Source organism: Prunus mume, linkage group LG8, assembly GCF_029339155.1.
Source record: "Prunus mume cultivar Tortuosa linkage group LG8, ASM2933915v1, whole genome shotgun sequence".
Taxonomy (NCBI): domain Eukaryota; kingdom Viridiplantae; phylum Streptophyta; class Magnoliopsida; order Rosales; family Rosaceae; genus Prunus; species Prunus mume.
The window spans coordinates 1,618,632-1,641,445 of record NC_142705.1 but is presented as its reverse complement, the minus strand read 5'-3'; the positions used below and the strand labels follow the sequence as shown (position 1 = coordinate 1,641,445).

Here is a 22,814-nt window from a genome sequence, read left to right as displayed (position 1 = left end):
AGATCCACGAAGTGAATTGCACAAGAAAAGACACTAAACTGACATTACTATCTTTTTCCATTTCAAGCTTTGTAAGTTTTATAACACACAACAAAGTACAGCAGGGCTTCATTTTATTCTTAAAAACTTGAAAGAAAAGGGGAAGCAATTTAGGAAAGAACAAGGTCTCATCTCATGAGCACTAACATTACAATTCACTTTCCTTTTTGGGTCCAGTAATCTCCCAAAAACAAAGAACGAGTGAAATTGGAAGATGAAACATCGAGGAAAACTGTCAGTTTTCAATTAACTCTATGCTGCTGCAGCAGCAGAATGTGCAAACCCTAAGAAAGACCATGAACTTCAATCATAGCTCATTCTAGCAATGGCTGCTATTCAACATCTAGACGAAGAAATAGTAGAAGGAGAATATATAACAGAATATGATGAAATCGCAACAGGCACACGCATGTAATCTACCAAATCCTTTTTTTATTTATTAATATTTCCAGTCTTTTCTTTTTTCAATGAGAATTATATCCATTCTCAACACCAAGACCATATAAAACACCAGCATATTTGTCAGGATTCCCACTAAAGAAAGTCTCTTTCAGTTTCATGAACGCACAACTAGTCAGCAAACTATCAGAACCAGCTTGGTGGCAAATACCAATTCTCTCCACATCAAGCAGCTCCGCCAACTTGTTCAACCCACCATGAAGGCTGTTGCAGAACCTCATGAGATGCTTGATATCATAAATTGTAGGAAAATACACCTTGATCATATCAAAGAACCCCATCTGTGTGTCCGGAAGGGTTTCGCCTTTCAGAAGCTTGAGCAAGTACCCGAAATCATAGCCACTGTGGAATGTCACCCAAACCACGTTTTCATTCAGCACAACACCGGATGTCATCAGTAGCTGGCTGAACCTAACAGCATCAACACCCTTCTCATTGTTCTTCTTGAAATCCATACCGCTCTGTGACAATAACTCTATGGAGTCATTGGCATACACATCCTCATTGGGGTTGAAGTCGCGGAAATTGAATTGCCATACACAGTGCTTGTCAGTTTCACAGGTCGGAAGGTTCCCGTTCTCATCAGTAAATGTGAGACCCAACTGAATTAACTTCAAGAGGTCCACATTGGCCTTAAGGGTTTGATAATTATAATCAAAACTGTTCTTGAAAGTGCCTATGGGCCGCAAAACGATACCTGGAAACTCTGTATCCATAGCTATATAAGGGTAATCGTCTACAATCTTACGAATCAATTCGAACTCCTTCTCAAGATTATCGTTCCAAACTTCCCTAATGTGAATTGAATCGCTTTTCGTCAACAAAGACATTTTATTTTCGCAGAAGCAACACAAATTTATGCAAATAACAAGACCAAGAAGAGCAAAAACCATAAATCTGCAAACGAAACCAAGAAAACCAAAACCCATATCTCAAAATTCATACCGAGCAAAATCCACATATCGAAACCTAGAAAAGAAAGGCAGAAATCAAAGGTACGATAACTCACCTCAATAATCAAGGAATATGAAATTCTCGTTTTAGGTTTGAGAAATGATGCGCCGAGGTATAATGGGTTGGAATAAGATGAGGATTTTCTCCGAGAAATCAATGCGTTTCTCGGGAAAATTTGGGGGTTTTGGGTGTGAAAACGAGGGTTTTGTTGGAAAAGAGAGAGGGGCTTTTATAGAAGAGGGATGAGAGTCTAAAAATAAAGACTTTGTTCTAAGTCGTTTTGTGATAAAGCGCTGTAAGCCTTCCATGCTTATACATTGTAACAGCAAGGATAGCTAAGTGAGGTCAGGGAGAACGAACCGGTGCGTTACTCATGAGTTGGTGCTCATGGATACAAAACCTAGTATTTTCTTTACCCATTTTGTCCTTCTTTTTTCCATTTTCTTTTTCATTTTGTTTACCTTTTAATTAATTTTCTTTTTGTCTTTTGTCTTTTCTCTTTTCCAACAAAGAACTATGCTTTTGTTATTTGGAAAAGTTGGACATGTAAACCAGCATTGCAATGGTGGTTGAAGATGCTGGGACTTCAATTTGGTTTTGGGAGTTCATCATTGAGTAAGCATTCGTCTTATCAAACTTTCAATGTTTAGTTAAGATATAAGTTATTACTTCACAAAAATCATGGCATTCAAGTTTTCATGTTTGTGTACCAACTGGCTATTATTCAAGTTTCCACTTCTCAATGTTGAAGAAGAAAACTTGTATGCGGTTCAGTAAATTCAGTTGGGTAGAACATCTGTTTAGTATAAGTGTTTTCTTCACAATAAGGAAACGAAGAAACCTTTTATTGGTAGCAACAGATGAAAGGTAGTTCAAATCTCAGTAAAAAGAATTTGGATTTCCTTTCCCCCTGTCCATCTATTTTCATTTCTCACAGAACATAAAACCTTCTTGAGACATACTGTCTCGTTATCGTGACAACAACAAAGCCAAAATGAGAAGCACATGAGAATATAAAAACAAACCTGCACCAATCATCTTCACTGCATATTATAGACTTTTACAGTGACACACAACATGAACACTTAGATGAAATGCTCTCAATCTCTAAGCAACACATCACTTTTTTAAGAATTGACAAACTTTGTGTATCCTTGATTGAGAAACACCTTTAAATACTGTGCAAACTAAACCAGCAGGTAGATACTAACATGTTCTCAAAAACCTAATCAGGAATGCTGCACCACTCACCCACACACATTCAAAGTCAGCTTTATTCTCACCGATCACTATATTTTATAGCCATTAGCAAGCCTTCCCTCAGTGCAACGAACAGCCCACAGTAAGTTTTGCAGCTGAGATTATAGGGAACTCAATTCCAGGCTCCGCCCAATAAGTTTCAACAGCCCAACAGCTCAATCAAAAACAATCAATGGAACATGATATAGAGGTTCTCAACAAACCACAGCTCACAAACACCACTTTGTCGTGTGGAACAGCTCAGGTACTCCGCAAGTTTTAAACGTTTTGTTGACAAATCTACCACGACTTCAAATTTCGGTAAATAAAACTATACAACTCAGGCAACTGTTACTATGACATTACGAACGTCAAATCTTTAAATACTACACAAAGCATAAGTGAAGAACGACCGCCATTATGGAAAACATGCAAAAAAAATGGTTTCAAAAATGTAAACATATGATAGTATGCACCTCTTATTTTATTAGTGTTAATGTTGCAAGTAAAACTCGTTTAGTTGAAGCATCAACATCAAAAACCCCATCTTCACAACTGATATTGTAGATCAAGGGATTATGCTTGCTACCAAGCAGCAAGACAGCCAATGAGAGTGTATAACAAACCAAAGTTTCCTATTAAAGATCAACTTCAAATTACAACAAAATAGGAATCAATAAAAACTGAAAATTCACATTAAAAATGAGACAATATTGCATTCTCTTCGACCTTACCATCAATTAGTTTCTACCGAGTGGGAGAGATCTACAAGAATATGTTTCCTTGAACTCCGACTTCCTTGACGACGTGAAGATAGACGCATACACTTCCTTAGTAGCATTAGGCGGGGCTATATCCACAGCCTTGAACCTCTTTGCCGCACCATTACTCACACCCTTCACATTATCCCCACCATTCACAACCTTCCCATGTACCTCTACATTTGCTGATGCCTTCTCCACAGCCTTAACATCAATGCCATGCTTGGTACCGCTCAACCGCGAGGCCTCAAAACCCATACCCTCCTCTCCATTCAGAGTAGCATCCCCTTTTTTCGTCTTCTTCATCTTTTTCACTCTCCCTTTCCCCTTCTCGGCCTCCATTCTATCTCTCAACGCCGCAACTTCCTCTTCGTTTCCGTTAATCACAATCTTATCCGCCTCAGAAAATCCAACATGACAAACAAGGCAAGTGGAGGATTTTACCTCCTTTAAAGCCTTTGCACTGAGTACATGTCCACAAGTTTTCAATGCCAAAAACTTACACTTACCGTTAAACTCCACTCCAGAAATAGGGCATTGAAACCGCGGCCCCGCGGCACTCGATCGGTGATTGGATTCAGTCCCAGGAATTGGGGAAAAATGAACAGTGATCATGTCCTTCAAGCCCTTTATGTGCCCAAAGGCCTTGGGCACCTTCTTGCCCAACAAGGCCTCCACAAGAGGCTCCTTGTTAAACACATTCCCAAGAAAATCCACCACGCACGGTTCCTTCAAGGGCTCGTTGGAGAGCGAGCAATTGAGCCACTTCGACAGCCTCTGCTCATTTGGGTCAACCTTATCGGGCTTCTTCTCAGCATACATCTTGAGATAACAGTCGCGGGACTCGGCCCCCGTGGCCCCGCCATCGCCGCCACCTCCGCAAGCTCTAATACGTAAAAAGAGGGTAGAAAGAGGGGTAATTTGGGAATCGAGAAGTGGAGTGGAGTCGTTTAGGGGTTTACCATTGAGGGTGAAGTAAAGCGATGGCAGGGTATGGGAGAAAATAGAGAGCTTGAGGTGACGGAGAGTTGGCGTCTGAGTTGGGGCTAGGGTTATGGTTTGGGTCGGAATTTGGAGGTCTGGAGATTGGAGGAAGATTTGGAAATTGTGAAGTTTGGGATGCATCGTGTTTCTGGTTTTTCTACGGACTATGAAATCAGGGTTTCAAGGTTGAAGCTTGGGAGGGAAATTGCGGAAATTGGAAATAGGATCACAATGGATTTGGGAATTTGGGAATTTATACTTTTGGTTGAAGCTTGGGTCGGTGACGCTATTGTCCTCTTTGTTTTCCTTTTGATTAAGAAAAGGGTGATGCTATTTTAAAAATAAAAAATAAACCATATGCGTCTTTGCTTATTTTTTGTATTTATATTTATTTGCTCAAACTATTACAAAACCTCCAAAATACTTTTATCCGAAAAAAATTTCAAAAACCTTCATAAAAAAAAATAGAATTTCAAAAAAAGAATACAATTATAACAATTCATGTATTTGGTTTAGCCAATGGAGTCTAGTCCAGCAGGAAATGGCATTGACTTGCATACTAGAGGGTTCATGTTCGAACTCCCATGGCAACATAGTTGTGTGTGTGTGAAAAATTCTCATTCTCTGTAATTTAGACAATCGCTTGTACTCAAATAAAAAAATGTATTTGGTTTAGCCTCGATGTCCTTGTCGAATTTATTTTGACTTGTATACTAAGATATTAAGAGGATATAACTTTTAATGTATTTCAGATTTCAACCAAAAATAAAGGATGGTTAGCGACCAATTATCTTAGCAAACCATGTTAATAATTTTTATTTAAAAATAATTTATTTCTTATGTTAATTATTTTGTTTAACTTACATTTAAAAAAATTGAAACTATATAATATGTTACTAATTCGTAATCGAAATCAAAATAAGAAGTTGTATTTCGATTATGGATTAATGTTATGTTTACTTCATAAAAATGAAATAAAATGCAAGTGGGCTCACACAAAATTAGGAACACAATTGTTGATTTTGGAGGAATTTGGCTCTTGAGTGGGATGTGATATTCTAACTCATGGAGAACTAACCTATCTGAATTTTAAATGAATTATAATTTAGTAAACATCGTATAAGGAATCAGTACTATTCCTACCCTGATTCCACATAGTTGAGTAAACATCTTAAATGAGAATCCAAATTTTAACTCCTCCACAATTCAATTCATCATCACATCGATTATGAATTAGTAAACATGCCATAAAGTTAGACACTACAATTCTATTTTTTTAACCATGATTTATCAATAAACTTGTTATTATATTAGTTTTTTGTTTCTTTCAAAAGTTAAGAAGAGAGAGGGGGAAAGCTGTTTTTCTGGTTTGTCAGTCCCAAAGTATGAGTATCATGAGGGTTTAAAATTGGGAGCACACCAACAACCTAGGTCAATACAACTAACACATGATAAGTTATATTAGTACTTTTTTGGATTGTGTTTATTTTTAACCAACTTGTAATATTACGTAATCTATATATATAAAGCAAATGGTAAAGAATGGTGAAGCATTTAAAATGACAAAAAATGCCTTTGGTTATTACAAACATTAATAATTGAAATTATTAATTAAATAAGGATAATATGGTAAATTCAAACATTTTCATATTAAAAAAAATTAAATTAAAAGAAAATTCAGATAATGGATTCTATTTTTATGGAATACAATTACCAATCCTTTTTAATTCTAAAATAAATTTTAAAATAAAAAATAAAAAACCTCTCCCGTGCAGAAGAGCGTGCGAAGAGGCTAGTTATATTTTAAAACTGAAAACAGACCCCATCCAAAAGAAAAAAAAATCCTGGAAAAACAAAAAGAAAAACGCGCAAAAGGAAAAAGGAGGAAAAGGGTAGTATGGTCATTTGAAAGTAGGGTTTTTAGGGTTCATCTATGTTCTCGTGTGAGTTATAAGAACGACCCCGTCGGCCTCATTCACTTCTCTTGCAGCAAATAGCAGTGCGGCTCTTAGATCTGTACATCACCACAACCTCCACCATCATCAAGGTCAGCACTTATCTCTCTGTGCGTCTGATTACATTTTCCTCTAATTTAACTTCTACAACTACGTTTCGGTTTAGAAGTTCTGTGTGGCCGCTGAGAAATTTAATTGAAAAATGAAAAAGAAGAAAAGATGAATGGGGCATTAATAATTGTCTAAAATCCAAAACTGGCTTGAAGGGCATTTTGCATTCTGTGATTTTTCATGAAAGCTACAAAATTGCTTCTGGAAATTCCAAGTAACATTTCATGTCCGAGTATTTTAGCACTAGAGTTAACATCTTCTGTGTGTTTGTATAACTGTTAATATATTTGGTTGTCTGTTTTTGACGTGGGCACCAAATTTGACTTGGTATGTATTCTAAGCGCTGGTTATTGTGCATCATCGGCGTGTAAAGTTCACTTTAGTAAACTAACCATGCACAAAGTATCTATCTAATTCTTTAAGATTCTCTAGTTATTCCTTTACAAGTCAGAATTACTAGTGTTATGTTTTTGTAGGTTTTTATTGCTATAAGACTTGTTTAGGTTTCAGTGTTGGAGCTTGCAAGTCTGGTAATTTTATCTTTTGCCGAAATTTTTTATATGGCTGACATCTGTTTTGTTATTTTCTTGTAACCAGGGCCTCTAATTTCAGCAGACAAGCACAATGTCAGGGTATGTAGATATTTCTTTTTCCAATTCTCCATACTCATTTTCACTGTACATATGGAATATTTATTTTAATGGAGGGTGCGAGTATTTTTAGAGATCAAAGTGCGATCCTGATTACTTGGCCTGAGAAGTAGCCTAAATTTATCTTTTTTACTGGTAAACTGCCTTTCACAAATTTGATACATATCAAAATGAGGGTACATGTTATTGGTCTAGTATTGTGAGACCTGTTTGGTTTAGATCCAGATTTGCAGAATGTGTGGCAAACCGCTGAATTATAGTTGTGTGCCTCTAGGGACCTTTTGTTTTGGACTGTGGGAGTATGTAATGGATGAGTGAGTGAAGGCTTACTTTAGTTAATTATGTTTTAGATTGTGTGTTTTTTGATACTAGGATCTGTGCACTTGTTCTGCATTTTATGCTGTATGTCCTATAGAAGGAAAATTAAGAAGCCCTTGCATGTTGTATTTTATGATATCTTCTTTGGTCCCTTAATATTTCACTGACTGGATAGTGCTTCAGTATTCCTTTTTTTTTCTTTTCTGTTGTGATTTCCTTAGGATTTATTTGGTTTGCATGTGTATGTCTATGTCAAGTCAATTTATTGCTTGTACAGAGAAGAAGAAGTTGTTGTTGCTGCTGAGCCTGCTGCTGCTGCTGTTCCAGCTCTAGGTGAGCCCATGGACCTTTTGACAGCATTGCAACTTGTGTTGAGAAAGTCGTTGGCTCATGGTGGGCTCACACGTGGACTCCATGAAGGTGCAAAGGTCATTGAGAAGCACGCTGCCCAGCTCTGTGTGTTAGCTGAGGACTGCGATCAGGCTGATTATGTCAAGCTGGTCAAGGCGCTATGTGCTGACCATAATGTTAAATTGATATCAATTCCTAGTGCTAAAACTCTTGGAGAATGGTCTGGTGTAAGTGAAAAATCAATTGACATAAAGCAGTGTTGTTAGTTTTAGTTCTTGCCTAAAAGTACTTATTTGCAGATGTTAATTATTTAGCTTGTTCGGGCGTTTTCCTCTATCTCTCTATTGCTCTTTTGCCCTCTTTCTCCATAGCTCCATAATTAATCTACTTGTTTTATACACATGCAATTATCTTCACTTAGTAACAATTCCATTTAGAGGGTATTTATTTACCAATAAATAAAAAATGTCTGTCGATTTGCTTATCATCTGATCAGATCTGTCGTGGGTGGGGGGACTGGGTAGTTGGTAATCTTCAAACTCTATTTCCTTTTATTGATTTCCCTTGGGGCACTTTAATTCTTTTTCTTTCTGATAATGCTCATGTTCTTTTTCAACTTATTGTTAATTTTAAACATTCTTCTCACAGCTTTGTAAGATAGATTCAGAGGGAAATGCTAGAAAGGTTGTTGGTTGCTCCTGCGTTGTTGTGAAGGTATGTAAACATTTATTTGTGTGCATTTCTGTTGTTGTCTCTTGAACCTATGTTGCTGACAAATATAGGTGAGACAAATGAATCCATCAAAATTTTAGTGATTCACTAAATTAGATCAATGATTTTGTGTTTCTATCCATTTTCTTTTGTTTCAATGAGTTTCTTAATAACTTTATTATTCTGCCAATTTGGCTTAGGGAAGGTTTGTATTCATCCACCATACTTGCTTTTATCACATGCTAAATTGGATTATTCTTCGTATGGTTTTTGTTTCCTAATCATATTGTCTATTGTTTTGCAGGATTATGGAGAAGATACAGAAGGCCTTCATGTTGTTCAGGAGTACGTGAAGTCCCATTAAACTAGAAGATATTGGAGAGTCAGCCCCATTTTGATTTGGGGGTGATGTTCTTTAGGTAGTCTTAAGCCTTTTTTAATATTGGTTATGATTTCACCAGTGGCATGTCCAAACTTATAGAAGTGGAATTGAGTAACTGTCGTCTCTGATTTTCGAAACATGATGATTTGTCTGTCTTAACCTATCCTTGAATTGAATGAAGTAATTTTTGGTGTGGTTTCATTAGTGATTTGCATGTTTTTTCTTTTGGGTTTCTCGTTAACAATGCAAATGGGGCATTTCAAATGATGAGGATCACGTTATGATTGTATGACATGCTTTTCAAGAAATTTGAGGTTCAGATACGTTATGGTTAAAAATCTTTAGCGGCAGCCCCTTTAATCTCTGAACAGAGACCAGAGCATGATGTGGAAACTCATCATTCTCAGCCTCAGGCTTGGTGATAAAAACAATACAAATTTATAGACATGTATTTATAAAAAAACTCAAACACTATTTAAACATTGAAACACACTCAAAATCAACCCTAAAGTCAACAATTGTATATTTTTTAGGTGTGTTTATAAATGGGTTTTGAATGTGTGTAATGATGGGTTTTGGGTGTATTTATAAAGTGTTTTGGGTGTTGGCTTTTTTTATAATTTCAGCTCCATTGTTTTGGGTGTTTTAGTAAAACTCCCTAAAAACAATTGGCATCATCCTGTTTTTATTTTTTTTCTAATTATCCTTGGGACAAAATTTAAGTGAAATCCACCAGGCTATGCAGTAGTGGTCCATAAAGAGCGGTGCAATGTGTCCTCAAGCCTCTGGTTGAACCTGCACCAGGAATACCTGTGAACCACATTAGCTTTCAACGACCCTTTATCCAATGGAAGAAGAAAAAGACTGGCTTTTGCAAGTTGCCACGACCCATAAGCGGCCTAAAACTGAAAGCTGGAGGGTCCACTTGGGGTTTTAACTCAAAAAAACGTTTCGGCCGTGCCTCTTGACTGACAAACCCATGCGTTTCTGGAGTCTCCTTCTCCCATTCTTGCATTGCATGTGAAAAACTATAAGGAACTCCAAACCCAAGCAACTAGTAGGGATAAGATGCCCATAAAGAAAAGATAAAGTGATCAAAATAAAGTTTGGAGGCTTCTACAATACAAGCCTAAAACCACAGTTTTTGGCTTCGGATTCTCATTCTTTTCTGCTTTTTTCAACAAATACTTTTTGCTAACAATATATTTGTTTAATTATAACCAAGTTCTCATGCAACTCTTCAATTCCATCGAGTCTGCTAAAGGAAACTATGTCGGACAGATGATTCTGATTGCCGAACACGTTGAAAATATGCATACAACGTTATTGCCAAATGCCAGTGCAATGTGAAGCTGCATGCGCTTTCTCTCTCTCATTCTGTATGAATGAAGAGTGAGAGGAGGAGGAGGAAAAAACAAAACATTAATTGTGAATATCGATCCTCCAGAAACCAGGGAGTTGGTGGTTCAGTTGAGGCCAATTTAAGCTCTCCGTAAAACACGTCCCATCCAACAAGTTGTAGTTTACCAAGTTATACATATATCCACGGACTCCGATCATTTAGGTTGCAGTTAGCTTACTACACCTAATCTTAAGCCAAAGACAACCTTTCATTTTTTTTCATTTTTTATTTTTACTTTTTATTTTTCGGTTTCAACACATGCTTTAAGTTTGGAGCATTCAAGAATAATAGAATGTCCCAGCTTTTCTGCAGTTTTCATGCTTTAGAATCAAAAGGCTTACTTCATTTCAGTCTTAATCAGCAGCAGGTTTTACTCTTTACACTCTCATTCTCTTCTCCTTCTCTATCTCTCTCTCTCTGGCTTTGCTTTATTTGGCCCTCCTTCGTCATTATGGCTATAATCATGGATTATTCAGTGAATATATAATAGTAATATCTGGTTGGTTATATTTAGAAATCTGAAAGAGTGCAAGCTTCATGCATGCACATATATATACAAAAATTCTCTTATACGGGCGCCATGTATTTTCTACTACCCCTCTCTGCTTTCCTCTCTATTTATAATGACATCTGCACGTTATCATGCGAACTTCCGGATGAGAGAATATATATACATACATTCTGATTTTTCTTTTGTTTTGTTATATGAAGCGATCTAATCAATTTCTTAATGTTTAATTTTATTTTTCCCTTTCATAATTTTAACTAATATAGGTAGGTGGCAACCGTGGTGTACCTACTTCATATATGGCCAACCACAGTGTCCTTCGAATTAGCTCATGCAAAGCCAACTCAGGTAGCCTTCAAGCTCCTAACCATCTGCATTATTATAAATGCGTAGATAATTTTTTACAAGTTGGAAAAAAAACAACTTCATGCATGCGTGCGTTTCGAAGTAGATGCAACAGCTCTTCCTTGTCTTTCATTTTCTTAAAATTACAAATTCAAACACACTTTGCTTCATCAGTGAAAATCAAACTCAAAATCTCCTCCTTATTTAACACTCTGCTGTTAACAAGGAGGATGGTAGCTGTGAAACTTTTATAGGAGGTCCCCAAAAGCTGTACTAAAACTTTAGACGTATATCGGTTTAAATGGTAGGTAACCATAAAAGTTTAGCCATTTTGGTGAAAATTCTTAAGGGAAAAATGATTGTGTGGCTTAAAAGTGTTCTAAAGTTTCAATTTTTTTTAAGTTTGTATATATGCCATAAGTCGCGGACAGCACGAGGCTAACTAAAATTTTGAGTCTTTTTTAACCGTCTGATATTAAAAAAACAGAGAGTTTCCACAAGGGAAGATGTGCAGGAAGTAAAAGCTTACTTGTCAACCTTTGGACCACCTAACCGACTTCCTCCTCTGTCCCATTTTACTGGACAAAGCGTGGCTCACCTTCCCCTTATATAAACACCCTCACAAATCCCACCAAACAACCCAAAAACCAGACTACTTATCACCCACACACTCCCTCACTCCCTCATCCTCCACTGGTCTACATACGCCTCTCTTTTGCTGCCTTGCACAGTCCAAAAAGAGGCTGTCATACGCTCAAGTTGAGCAATTCTTGTGTTGGGTTCTTTGTTGTTTGAGCTCTAATCTTTGTCAGCCATGGCTGGTACTGGATTGTTTTCAGAGATATTGGATGGAGAGGCTTACAAGTACTACGCTGATGGAGAGTGGAAGAAATCATCTTCTGGTAAACTCGTTCCCATCATCAACCCAACTACAAGAAAGGTTCACTACAAGGTTCAAGGTGATCATCTGTCATCTTTGATTAATCATCATGTTCATGTCGTGGTTTTTAATTTTGCATGGTTGCTCTGTTTTCTCTGTTTCGTTTTACAAAATTACAACTACCCTTTGTTTGGTTGTCACAGCTTGTACACAAGAAGAGGTCAACAAGGTTATAGAAACTGCGAAAATTGCACAGAAGTCGTGGGCAAAGACTCCACTCTGGAAGCGAGCTGAGCTTCTTCATAAAGCTGCTTCTATCCTGAAAGAGTACAAAACTCCAATTGCAGAATCCCTTGTTAAAGAAATTGCTAAACCTGCTAAAGATGCAGTTACAGAGGTGTATAACTCGTTCTGTTTTTGCACACAAACTAAATGCGTTTCTGTTTGATTTTCCATGAAATTGAAATGGGAATATTGGGTTTTATGAAGGTTGTGAGGTCTGGGGATTTGGTGTCTTACTGTGCTGAAGAAGGGGTTAGGATTCTGGGAGAAGGGAAGTTCTTGGTGTCTGATAGTTTTCCTGGAAATGACAGAACAAAGTACTGTCTTACTTCCAAGGTATCTTTACTTTCAATTCAACTACTTATTCTTGTTAGTTTCTCCTTTTACTGTTGATTTCGTGAGTTTCTCCTGGAAATATGCATGAAAAGCTTGATTTGATGATGTAAGCATTAAGCCTATAGAAAAAAGGAAAGATGATGTCAGCCAAAAACAAATTTCCACCAGAAATTGTTGGTGTCTGTAACTTCCAACTGTCTGTGATAAATAATTCTCAGTAGGCCTGAACTCAGAACTCATTAAACTAATTCTCATTTTTTGAAAAGGAGCTGCTATCCGTCGTGCTATAGTAACATATTATCTGTTTGTGTCACATTTCGTCTGATACTTGTGACAGATTGAAGAGCTGAGAAACTAACACACACAGTGTCTTCTTAAACCATCTATGGGATTTTTCTTCCTTTTGTTTCCTTTGCCAACCACCATACTTCTATTGTTTGCTTTAATTCTCAGCAGTTGCAACTACTTTTTCTCAATTTCTTTCGTCACGTTGTCAGAAATTCTAATAACTGTAATTGCTATCTTTATCCACTCTCACCGTGCTAATTATCACAACGCACGTCTACCTTAACCATCTACTCTTTATTCAGATTGATATAATTTTGAAAGGTCTTATCATTATAAGTTTTATTGAATGCAACTGTATTTTGATTGCAGATTCCACTTGGTGTGGTTTTAGCCATTCCACCATTTAACTATCCTGTCAACCTTGCTGTCTCAAAAATTGCTCCTGCACTCATTGCTGGAAACTCCCTTGTGCTGAAGCCTCCAACTCAGGTATTGCCAGTCTATGGAATTACACTTTGGTCCAGCAGTTATTACTTGATCGTAGGACATTGTGTTTGATACTGAGTAATTCGCCAACCCTTCTTGATCACACACATAACGTCTCAGTAGTAGTATGATGAAAAACCAGAAAGGTGGAAGCTGGCCTTTATTTTCGAACTATGTAAATTCCTGCAAAAATGTATTTTTAAGTACAGCATTAAAAAACTGTGTCTAAAACACTCGATGAAAATATTGTTTCATGATCTGAAAGACTGAATCATACCCCTAACTTTCTTCTAGGGTGCTGTTTCTTGCCTTCATATGGTTCATTGCTTTCACTTGGCTGGTTTTCCCAAAGGCCTTATTAGTTGTGTCACTGGGAAAGGATCTGAGATCGGTGACTTCCTTACCATGCATCCTGGAGTGAGTTGTATAAGGTAATCCCAGATTATTTTCTTTTGGTGCTGCAATAGAATCCCTTTCCTTCGTCTTGATATATCGTTACTTACTGATGAATACCGGTTTCTCAGCTTCACTGGTGGTGATACTGGTGTTGCAATTTCCAAAAAGGCGGGCATGATCCCTCTTCAGATGGAATTGGGGGGTAAAGATGCCTGCATTGTACTTGAAGATGCCGACCTAGATTTGGTGGCAGCAAACATTATAAAGGGAGGCTTTTCTTACAGGTGAAGGAAATTATGTATCTTATGCTTGTATGAGGCACCACCAGAGTAGCAATTACATAGTCTAATTCTTTCCGCTGCAATCTATAGTACTCAACTAATGAGATTTCTTTCTGACTCGCTTGGTACTCACATTTGTAACAGTGGTCAAAGGTGTACCGCTGTTAAGGTTGTCTTGGTGATGGAATCCGTTGCTGATGCCCTTGTCGAGAAAGTGAACAAAAGGGTGGCAAAACTAACTGTTGGACCACCAGAGGAGAACTCTGATATCACTCCAGTTGTTTCAGAATCATCAGCGAATTTTATCGAAGGGTTAGTTGTGGATGCAAAACAGAAAGGAGCAACATTTTGCCAGGAGTACAAGAGAGATGGCAACCTTATCTGGCCTTTGTTGTTAGATAACGTCAGGCCTGATATGAGAATTGCATGGGAAGAGCCATTTGGTCCAGTTTTGCCAGTTATTAGGATTACTTCTGTAGAAGAAGGAATCCACCATTGCAATGCCAGCAATTTTGGACTCCAGGTAACATTTTTTTGGGTCTCTCCACTTGCATACCGTGATGTCTTATGCATACCGAAAATGATGTTTTCTTCTGCCATAGTTGAACTATACAGTTATGCTCTCTCCCCAGTAAAATATTGACTCACACATGACATGGGTAAAATGCAGGGCTGTGTGTTCACAAAGGACATCAACAAGGCCATTTTGATTGGTGATGCAATGGAGACAGGAACGGTTCAAATAAACTCTGCACCTGCTCGTGGACCGGATCATTTTCCGTTTCAGGTGAATCTTTAAAATTCCAGAAAATTAATTAGTTTACTTTATTTGACGGCCACCATTTCCTTCCAAGAAAAGACCACCATCTTGGTGAATACTTATGAATGATGTATTGACAGGGTATAAAGGACAGTGGAATTGGGTCACAAGGAATCACCAACAGCATCAACATGATGACCAAGATCAAGACGACTGTGATCAACTTGCCAACACCTTCTTACAGCATGGGTTAGTGTTCATAAAGAATCGATAGTCGCAACAGCTACTAAATATGGGAGCAGATTAGTAAAATGTTGTGGTGGAATTTTAGGCTGCAGACTATGAGAAATGTGACTTGTTCAGCAAATGGAGTTGAGAAAGGAGAATAATGGGGCTGCATCTGCATCATGTGTTACCAGATGTTTATTTAGCACTTGCAAGAACTTAGGCTTCTCTTGTGTATCAATTAGCTTATGTTATTAGCCCATGAATTTGGAAGCTTTGCTAATAAGATCTGAGGTACTTGTACTACATTTTAGTTTGATAATTAAGCATCATTACATATCTTTATCTTAGCTATAAAAATGGTGTTTTGATTCTTGCGTGGTGCCTTAGGCCTGCCTTAAGCCTTGTCCTTAATGACAAGTCAATGCTCGTGCGTAGCTGTATTAAGCATTTGATTAGCTACACAATTATATCCTAATTCATGAACTTATCTCTGTCATTTTCACTGATACAAAGCTAACTAATTTGAAATGCCATCAGGTAAGTAAATCTGGATGGAAAAGCACTTGGGCCCATTGTGATTGGTTAATGAAATGCATGCTTAGATTAGGTTTAGACATTTTGGTGGCTGATTAACCAAAAGATGAAATGCATGCCTACTTCCCCCCTTCCTAGGGGTGGAATATGCTCATTCATGTTCTTGTTGTTTAATTAGACATGAGACATCTAAAGACTTCAAATATTTTAAGTACAAGTTGCTCAAGTTGACTTGAATATATAAATATATTCAAGAGGTCAGAGAGGTGGCCAGGAATGACTGCATGAGTTGAGAACTGATCTGAAGCCTCTTTCTCACCTTCTTCCTGGGTTAATTAGAAACAGATAGGCATGTATGCAAGTTAACCTGGAAACAGACAGGCTTCAATCCAACCAATGCTGCCTGCGCCTGCACTGCATCATAATAAACCGTGCAGAGTCAGTCTCCCCCCACCCTCACCAAAAAACAAAACACAAAAAAACAAAAACAAAAAGGAGGAGGAAAAAAAGTGAAGAATAAGGAAGATTGCATTTGAAATTTGAGATGCCAAATCGAATTCCTAATTATCTACGAGATCAAATCAAAGTTGGCTTAGAATTCCGTTTGCGGGTGATTTGAGTGATTGATAGAAGGGAGTTGGAATATAATTTAGCATATAGACATAGAGGAAAAAAAAGATACATGCTTTTGCATTGTCTCAGAAATGAAGAGGTGCTATAATATCTCGTCAAGAGATTTATTTGTTTTTGTTTTGCTGGAAGTATCTGTGTAATTAAGCCCAAAGAGCAACAAAGTGGTTAATTATTGTGATTTAGAATGGGCTTGGCACGAAGATAATCATGTTTAATGATTTGGTTTAGGGATTGGGTTGAGAGATTATGTGTGAGGTGTAAAAAAAAGTGGGGATGTGATTGGAGCAAGACAAGGACATATACCTACATCTTTTCTTTTGGCCTTGTGCAATTGGGATTTGTAGGACAAATTAGGAGGAGCATTCACTTACAAAACCCATTTGAAATGTCAAGTCTTTCTGTGAATCAAGTAATTCGTTCTCCATTACAAAAAAAAGGAACAAATAATGTCTTGTTAATTATGGTTAAGTGGGGAACAAATCATGTCTTGTGATTGGGATTCCTTTAGCAGGGCAGGGAGCCTGGGAGGCTTCGCCAACATACAATGAATATCGGGTCAAATTAACAACTAAGATTGCATCCCAAATTAACAACTAAGATGAGAGCCCACGACAATCACAGCATATCACTGCTTTAGATCTCCTTCTTCAACACTAGAATACACTGGTCATGCTTTCGGCAAACAAACCTTGAGCTTTTTTTATTGAGTGGTGATTTCCCACTTCTTTTTCTCATATTTTATCCACTTACACTCTTTTTTATAACTAAAAAATGAGTGTAAGTGAATAAAATAGGAGTGGAAAATCATTGCCCTTTTTTATTTTAGTGCTTCAAATTCCAAAACCCAATTATTTTAATAAAATAAAAATGTGTAACCATTCCATTGGGTCATTGTTTTGAATTCTGATGTAAATCTTGAACACGTCATATTGGGATTTATACAGTTATGTTTGTGTGAGTGTGACTCCAAGCTATAAAATTTCAATTTTTTGTTTTTTGTTTTTAAAAGATAAAAGAAGATAAAAAACGAAAGAAGAGGAGGCGACGCGCATACGCAGCACAATTGATGTGGTAGTCTCAGATTAGTTGAGTCCCTGACCAAATGCCAAAGCCCAAAAAGCCAAAGGCCCTCCTCAGTCAGAACTCAGAAGAGACTAGCGAAGCGAGCCCCACCCACCCCACACACAGACAGAGTCTCGGAGACCCGAACAACACAATCATACAAAACAAAGACAAACAAACAACCTCAGTCTCTCTTCAACTTTTTCTATTTAATATCTCTCTCTCTCCCCCTCCAAACGGAAGCCCAGGGTTTTTTCTTTTCTTCTCAATTCTCATCGTCCAAACACACCAACCCAAAATCGCCATTCTCAAATGCTTTCTCCTTTCTCTCCTCCCCCTCCAATAATTCCACTCCTAAACACCCCAATATTTTAATTCATCTTCCTCTTCCTCTAATTTGACTTCCCAAACCCCCAATCATTTATCTCTCTATCTCCTTAATCTAATCATATATATATATATATATATATGCAGCCTTGTAGCAAAGAAATGCAAGATATGAACTCTCTCTTAAACTCTTCACCTTCCTCCCAACTCTCTCTCCAAGACCACCACCTTCAACTTCAACCTCAACAACAATCTCACTCTCACTCCCATTCTCATTCAAGGCCACACCTCCATAACTCTCACTCTCAGATGCATCCTCAAATTACTTCCCCCTCCCCCGCTCACTTCGACTCCGCTTCCCACGACGACTTCCTCGAGCAAATGCTCTCCACCCTCGGCCCCTCGTCCTGCTCCTGGGCCGACGACACGCCGCCCTCCAACTCCGACAATGTCGTCTTCACTTACGATGACTCCGCCAACCTCGCCACCAAGTTCCGCAGCCAGCAGATCAGCGCCGGAGCCGGTGCCTCCAAATCCGCTTCCGCCTCCGCCGCTGCTGCCGCCGCCATGATGCTCCAGCACCAGCTCATGATGTCCAGATCAACGTCCGCCGACTCTGGCTTCGTTCCCATGGCCTTGTCTTTGGGCAACGGAGACTTTGACCGCTCCAACAACGACGTCGTCGAGGGTTCCTCCTCCTTTAAATCTCCCAATCCTGTGGTGAGTTTTTGTCAAACTTACTTAATTAATTATCGCCTTCCCTCTCCTCTCCTCTGCTCTCGTCTCCTTCCTGTATATAATCTGAATTCGCCAATCACCACCGACGGCATAAATGTAAATTAGAAAGAAGAAAAAAATAGTGTGAACTGCTGGGGTGGTGATAATATTATATTATAATAATTTTTACAGGGAGGTGAGGGGGCTTCTTCTGTTCAAGCCCTATTCAATGGGTTCTCTGGATCACTGCATGGGGGGGCTACTACTCAGTCTCCCAATCAGCATTTTCACCAACCTCAGGCATGCCCTCCCGCTCTATTTTCTTCTATTTATTCAATTATTATGATCTATTGGCTTCTGTGGCAGTGATTAGTAGATTGATTTTCTCGTCATGATACAGGGAGGCTCGCTGCAGGCACAGAACTATGGAGGTCCAGGGGCGGCGATGAACCAAGGTCCGGCGAGTGGGTCGGGTGGGGGCGGGGGTGCACCCGCACAACCCAGACCCAGAGTCAGGGCGAGGAGAGGCCAAGCCACTGACCCACACAGCATCGCTGAAAGAGTACGTTGGGTTGTTTCTTTGTGTAATTCTTTCTTGGTTTGTTTGTAATTTGTTGTGATCCGACTGAAACATATGGGGTGGTGCTGTTGCAGTTACGGAGAGAGAGAATCGCAGAGAGAATGAAGGCTCTGCAGGAGCTGGTTCCCAATGCCAACAAGGTAAATTAATTAATTAGTTAATTACTTGTCAAATGAATAGTTTAGTTATTTATGGACCAGTATCAATATTCCTTTAATTAAATATTTGTTGAAGCTGTTCAGTCCCATTTCCCCAGTGGGACACCTCCGGTTCTGTGAACTGACGCTCAGTCAGATTGCAATTCATTTATACTTGTTTTTCTTTCTGTGGGGAGGGAGAGGGAGAGGGGGAGGAGAAGAGAGGCATCACAGTGGACACGTGTCACGCATATAATAGGGAAGGGATTGAATCATCCTTCCGTGCGTATTTGAAAACAAGCTGAAGAATTCGATCCAAAAAATTTGAAAAAAAAGGGAAAGTTGGTCCCGAGCAGTACTCCGGCACGAACTTGAGGGCGAATGGGTTAGGCATAGTTAGTTATACTTGCATTCTTGTAAAATATTTTGACCAAAGATTATTTAATGGTGTTATATTGTACTAGCAAGCCATACTTACTGGACCGCAACTAAATAAGTTTAGCATATTTTTATATTTTATATTATATATATAAAAAAATAGATTTGAGATTCTAGGATGCAATCATCTAATGTAATGTGGGTTTTGGAATGACAGACAGACAAAGCTTCAATGCTGGATGAGATCATCGATTATGTCAAATTCCTCCAGCTCCAAGTCAAGGTACTCTTCTTCTTTATGTTTTTTTTTTTTTTTTCCTTTTTCCTTTCTGGAGCTGAGTTAATTATTTCTTAATTAAAGAAAAAGAAAGATTCCCTAGTTGACATTGTTTGCTGGATTAGATAATGATAATCAAATAATGGATTTCTAAGTAAAATTTTTGTTTTTGTTTTTGTTTTTTTTTTGGGGAATGGTTGGGAATGGTTGTGAATTTGTTATGTTTACACAACATGTAGGTTCTGAGCATGAGCAGGTTGGGCGGTGCAGCTGCTGTTGCTCCTCTTGTTGCTGATGTGTCCTCTGAGGTAAATTAAAATGAAGAAACCCTTTTTATCATAGCAAGGACTGGACTGGACTGGACCAAAGAACATTACATTTACATATATATATGAAAGAGAATGGAAAATCTGTTTAGGTAGTGGCGTTGTTGTTGTTGATGAAAAAGAAGAACCAATCCACCATTCACATTTCCCTGATTTCACCTACCCAAAGGAAGGAAAGTACCCAGTACCCAGCTAGCCAACTGAAAAACTCAAAGCCCCAAACTTTCCATCACTACAAAACGACAAAACTAAAGCAGCACGCGTGCCCGCTTTCTCAGATTCCACCTCTCTCTCTCCCTCTCACTTTTCAAACCTACAGACAGAGAGAGAGAGAGAGAGAGAGAGAGAGAGAGAGCTCTTTCTTTCTCTTTTAGCTTTGTATTGTATCCTTTCCCTTTCACACTAAAAATAATAGTTTAATTTTTTGGTCGTTGCTGTAAGGGAGGCGGTGACTGTATCCAGGCCAGTGCCAATGGCGGGACCCGCGGCCGGAGTTCTAACGGCAACCAAACGGCCTCCTCATCTAACGACAACAGCATGACGGTCACGGAGCACCAAGTTGCCAAGCTCATGGAGGAAGACATGGGATCCGCCATGCAGTACCTCCAGGGCAAGGGTCTATGCCTCATGCCCATTTCCTTGGCAACCGCCATCTCCACTGCCACGTGTCACACCAGGAACCCCCTCATCCACAACAACACAACAACAGTAATGCGGTGATGGCATCCAACGGTGGCGAAGGGCCCTCCTCTCCCAGCATGTCCGTGTTGACCGTCCAGTCAGCCACGATGGGTAACGGTGGGGTCGACGGTTCCGTTAAAGACGCGACCTCCGTCTCCAAGCCCTGAATGACGAGCGACGTGGTCAAGTGTTGTCGACTGAGAGCGACCGACCCTATTGGCTTTAGTTTTTACTTTTTTAGGCGACAAATGAACACACGTAGTGACGTGGGACTCTCCACCAAGGCCGTGTAGTCTAAAGTCTACGAAAATAAGGCCTCCACGACGACGCCGTATTTGCGAAGACTTTGGGTAAAGCTAACTCACACGGTCACACCAGCAGATGATGATCCCGGAAAAATCCTTTTCTTTTGGTAAAAGAGATTTTATTTGGGGGTTTCTCTATTTTAATTTTAGTTTAATATTCTCTTGTTGGTTTTTCATGGTATTTTAATTTGTTTTATATTTTGCAAGTTGGTTGGCTGGCTGCCAGTGGCCGAGTGCCGCTGATTGTACTACTACTACTACTACTACTACTAATGCGAGCATGTTTATCTTGAAAATCACAATCATGTTATTATGAAATGATTACAGTTTTAATAACAATGAGGGAATTATTAAGGATAAAAAAGGTGTTGTATTATCTAAGCTAAGCTTTGGTGGTGACTTATGCTTTTGGGTTTTGTCAAAGTTTGTTAAAGTTTGTTTCTTCTGTGAGTTTTGTGTATGTAGTTTGGACTCGGAGTATGACAGTATAGTACTATTGCAAACAAATCTGATTAGATTTTTAGTCAACTGAGTGTCTTATTATAGTTTTCGACAAGGCCCAAGTATTATTATTATTATTATTATCATTATTATTAAAGAAAAAGGCCCGGGGGTGATTTGATGAATTGTCACTTGACTTGGTAAGACCCAAGACTTGTTGTAGGAAAAAATGACAACGCAATGCCAAAATTTGTATAGGTAGCTGAGAAAGAAGTAACCAAACCATCCGTGAAGTCTAATTTTGCTTTGTTTAAGTGTTTGTTGATCATAAACATAATAAAATAAGAGTGAAGTTAGTAGTCTCCTGGAATTATCAAATGGCCTCCTTGGCCACGACGCCGTATTGCCATTGTTTTGTTGTCGTGTCGTGTGGGTGGATCCCACGCCACCAGCTTTCTTCCCTCCCACAGTACCAAACATATACTGACGTAAGGCCTACGTTTATCCAGCTCCAACCATGTAACAACTCATAATCTCAAATTAAAATGTCATTGTGAAGTTTGAATCCCTTCAAGATATTGATTCATATGATAATGAGAGCGACAGAGGCGGCACAAGTGATTTGAAGGTTTGATCTTCTTCCGAGATCTCCTCAAATATGAAATTGAATGATGCACATGGATCGTGGATCGTGGATCATGGATGGGGAGTATTAAGAGACATGCAATCCACTACTTAATGTCACTTCATCATTCACACATTGACCCTCCAATACTAAATACTAAATACTAAATACTATTGTTATTCCCTTAGAGCCCATAACTCCTCTCCATCCACTAAAACTATGCCAGTCAAAGAGATTGCAATATATTTTTTTGAGAGTGCTACTTCAGACTTGAGGAACAACAACACCGGGGTGTTCATTAATTAAAATAAAGCTGTATGCGAATCAGAAAGATATGACATTGAAAATTCTTGTTGCATTCTTGCACAAGTTTTAGTGGTTCCTTTTCAAGACTAACTCAAACTCTTTCCCTTTCTCTATACCTTCCTCCTATCTCACGATACAAGTTTCATTTGATGTTTCCACAGAAATGCGATTGCAGTGCATAAGATACATGTACATGCAATGAAGGCAAAGAGAAGACCTAAATACTTCAGAAGAACAAGGTGATCCCTAGAGAAAAAGGTGGTAAAATTACCCAGCATTCAAGTCAAACTGGGTTGTGAACCAACCAGTTTGAATCCATCGTGCAGTAAATTTCTCTTCAGCTGTCCGCTCCTATTCGGTTGTCTTCTTCATCATCACA

At 38.6% G+C, this 22,814-nt stretch overlaps 4 protein-coding genes and 1 pseudogene across 5 annotated transcripts; 3 read left to right on the top strand and 2 right to left on the bottom strand.

Annotated features, from left to right (window-relative positions):
• Window positions 1-148: 148 nt before the first annotated feature.
• LOC103341247 (putative CCR4-associated factor 1 homolog 7 pseudogene) lies at window positions 149-1,799 on the bottom strand (annotated as a pseudogene). The gene is made up of 2 exons (XR_016122600.1): window positions 1,508-1,799; window positions 149-1,395 (listed from the first exon to the last, which is right to left on the bottom strand). The product of XR_016122600.1 is annotated as a putative CCR4-associated factor 1 homolog 7 pseudogene (transcript).
• Window positions 1,800-3,307: 1,508 nt separating this feature from the next.
• LOC103341248 (RTF2 RING-finger protein) lies at window positions 3,308-4,787 on the bottom strand. The gene has a single exon (XM_008244739.2). The coding sequence runs from the start codon at window positions 4,575-4,577 to the stop codon at window positions 3,432-3,434; it is 1,146 nt and encodes a 381-aa protein (XP_008242961.1). The 5' UTR covers window positions 4,578-4,787; the 3' UTR covers window positions 3,308-3,431.
• A 1,555-nt stretch (window positions 4,788-6,342) lies between these two features.
• LOC103341249 (small ribosomal subunit protein eS12-like) lies at window positions 6,343-9,115 on the top strand. Its single transcript, XM_008244740.2, has 5 exons — window positions 6,343-6,483; window positions 7,100-7,134; window positions 7,748-8,048; window positions 8,470-8,535; window positions 8,837-9,115. The coding sequence occupies exons 2-5, from the start codon at window positions 7,127-7,129 to the stop codon at window positions 8,894-8,896; spliced, it is 435 nt and encodes a 144-aa protein (XP_008242962.2). The 5' UTR covers window positions 6,343-6,483; window positions 7,100-7,126; the 3' UTR covers window positions 8,897-9,115.
• A 2,494-nt stretch (window positions 9,116-11,609) lies between these two features.
• On the top strand, window positions 11,610-15,463 carry ALDH11A3 (aldehyde dehydrogenase 11A3). Its single transcript, XM_008244741.3, has 9 exons — window positions 11,610-12,128; window positions 12,253-12,446; window positions 12,539-12,667; window positions 13,325-13,444; window positions 13,736-13,872; window positions 13,966-14,121; window positions 14,263-14,641; window positions 14,789-14,905; window positions 15,019-15,463. Exons 1-9 carry the CDS (start codon window positions 11,984-11,986, stop codon window positions 15,130-15,132), a joined length of 1,491 nt encoding a protein of 496 aa, XP_008242963.1. The 5' UTR covers window positions 11,610-11,983; the 3' UTR covers window positions 15,133-15,463.
• Window positions 15,464-17,572: 2,109 nt separating this feature from the next.
• Window positions 17,573-21,317, top strand: LOC103341251 (bHLH transcription factor RHL1-like). The gene is given in 8 exon segments (XM_008244742.2): window positions 17,573-18,382; window positions 18,572-18,679; window positions 18,780-18,941; window positions 19,034-19,099; window positions 19,692-19,757; window positions 19,991-20,059; window positions 20,519-20,774; window positions 20,777-21,317. Coding segments are annotated over 8 exon segments (1,455 nt in total). The 5' UTR covers window positions 17,573-17,803; the 3' UTR covers window positions 20,926-21,317.
• Window positions 21,318-22,814: the final 1,497 nt, after the last annotated feature.

Bases quoted from the DNA above. Each gene is read 5' to 3' on its own strand.
- ALDH11A3 (XM_008244741.3), top strand. From the start codon at position 11,984: ATGGCTGGTACTGGATTGTTTTCAGAGATATTGGATGGAGAGGCTTAC. The intron at 12,129-12,252 runs GTGATCATCTGT...TGGTTGTCACAG, and splicing joins GGTTCACTACAAGGTTCAAG to CTTGTACACAAGAAGAGGTC. The intron at 12,668-13,324 runs GTATCTTTACTT...TTTTGATTGCAG, and splicing joins AGTACTGTCTTACTTCCAAG to ATTCCACTTGGTGTGGTTTT.
- LOC103341248 (XM_008244739.2), bottom strand. From the start codon at position 4,577: ATGCATCCCAAACTTCACAATTTCCAAATCTTCCTCCAATCTCCAGAC.
- LOC103341249 (XM_008244740.2), top strand. The intron at 8,049-8,469 runs GTAAGTGAAAAA...TTCTTCTCACAG, and splicing joins CTCTTGGAGAATGGTCTGGT to CTTTGTAAGATAGATTCAGA. The intron at 8,536-8,836 runs GTATGTAAACAT...ATTGTTTTGCAG, and splicing joins GCTCCTGCGTTGTTGTGAAG to GATTATGGAGAAGATACAGA.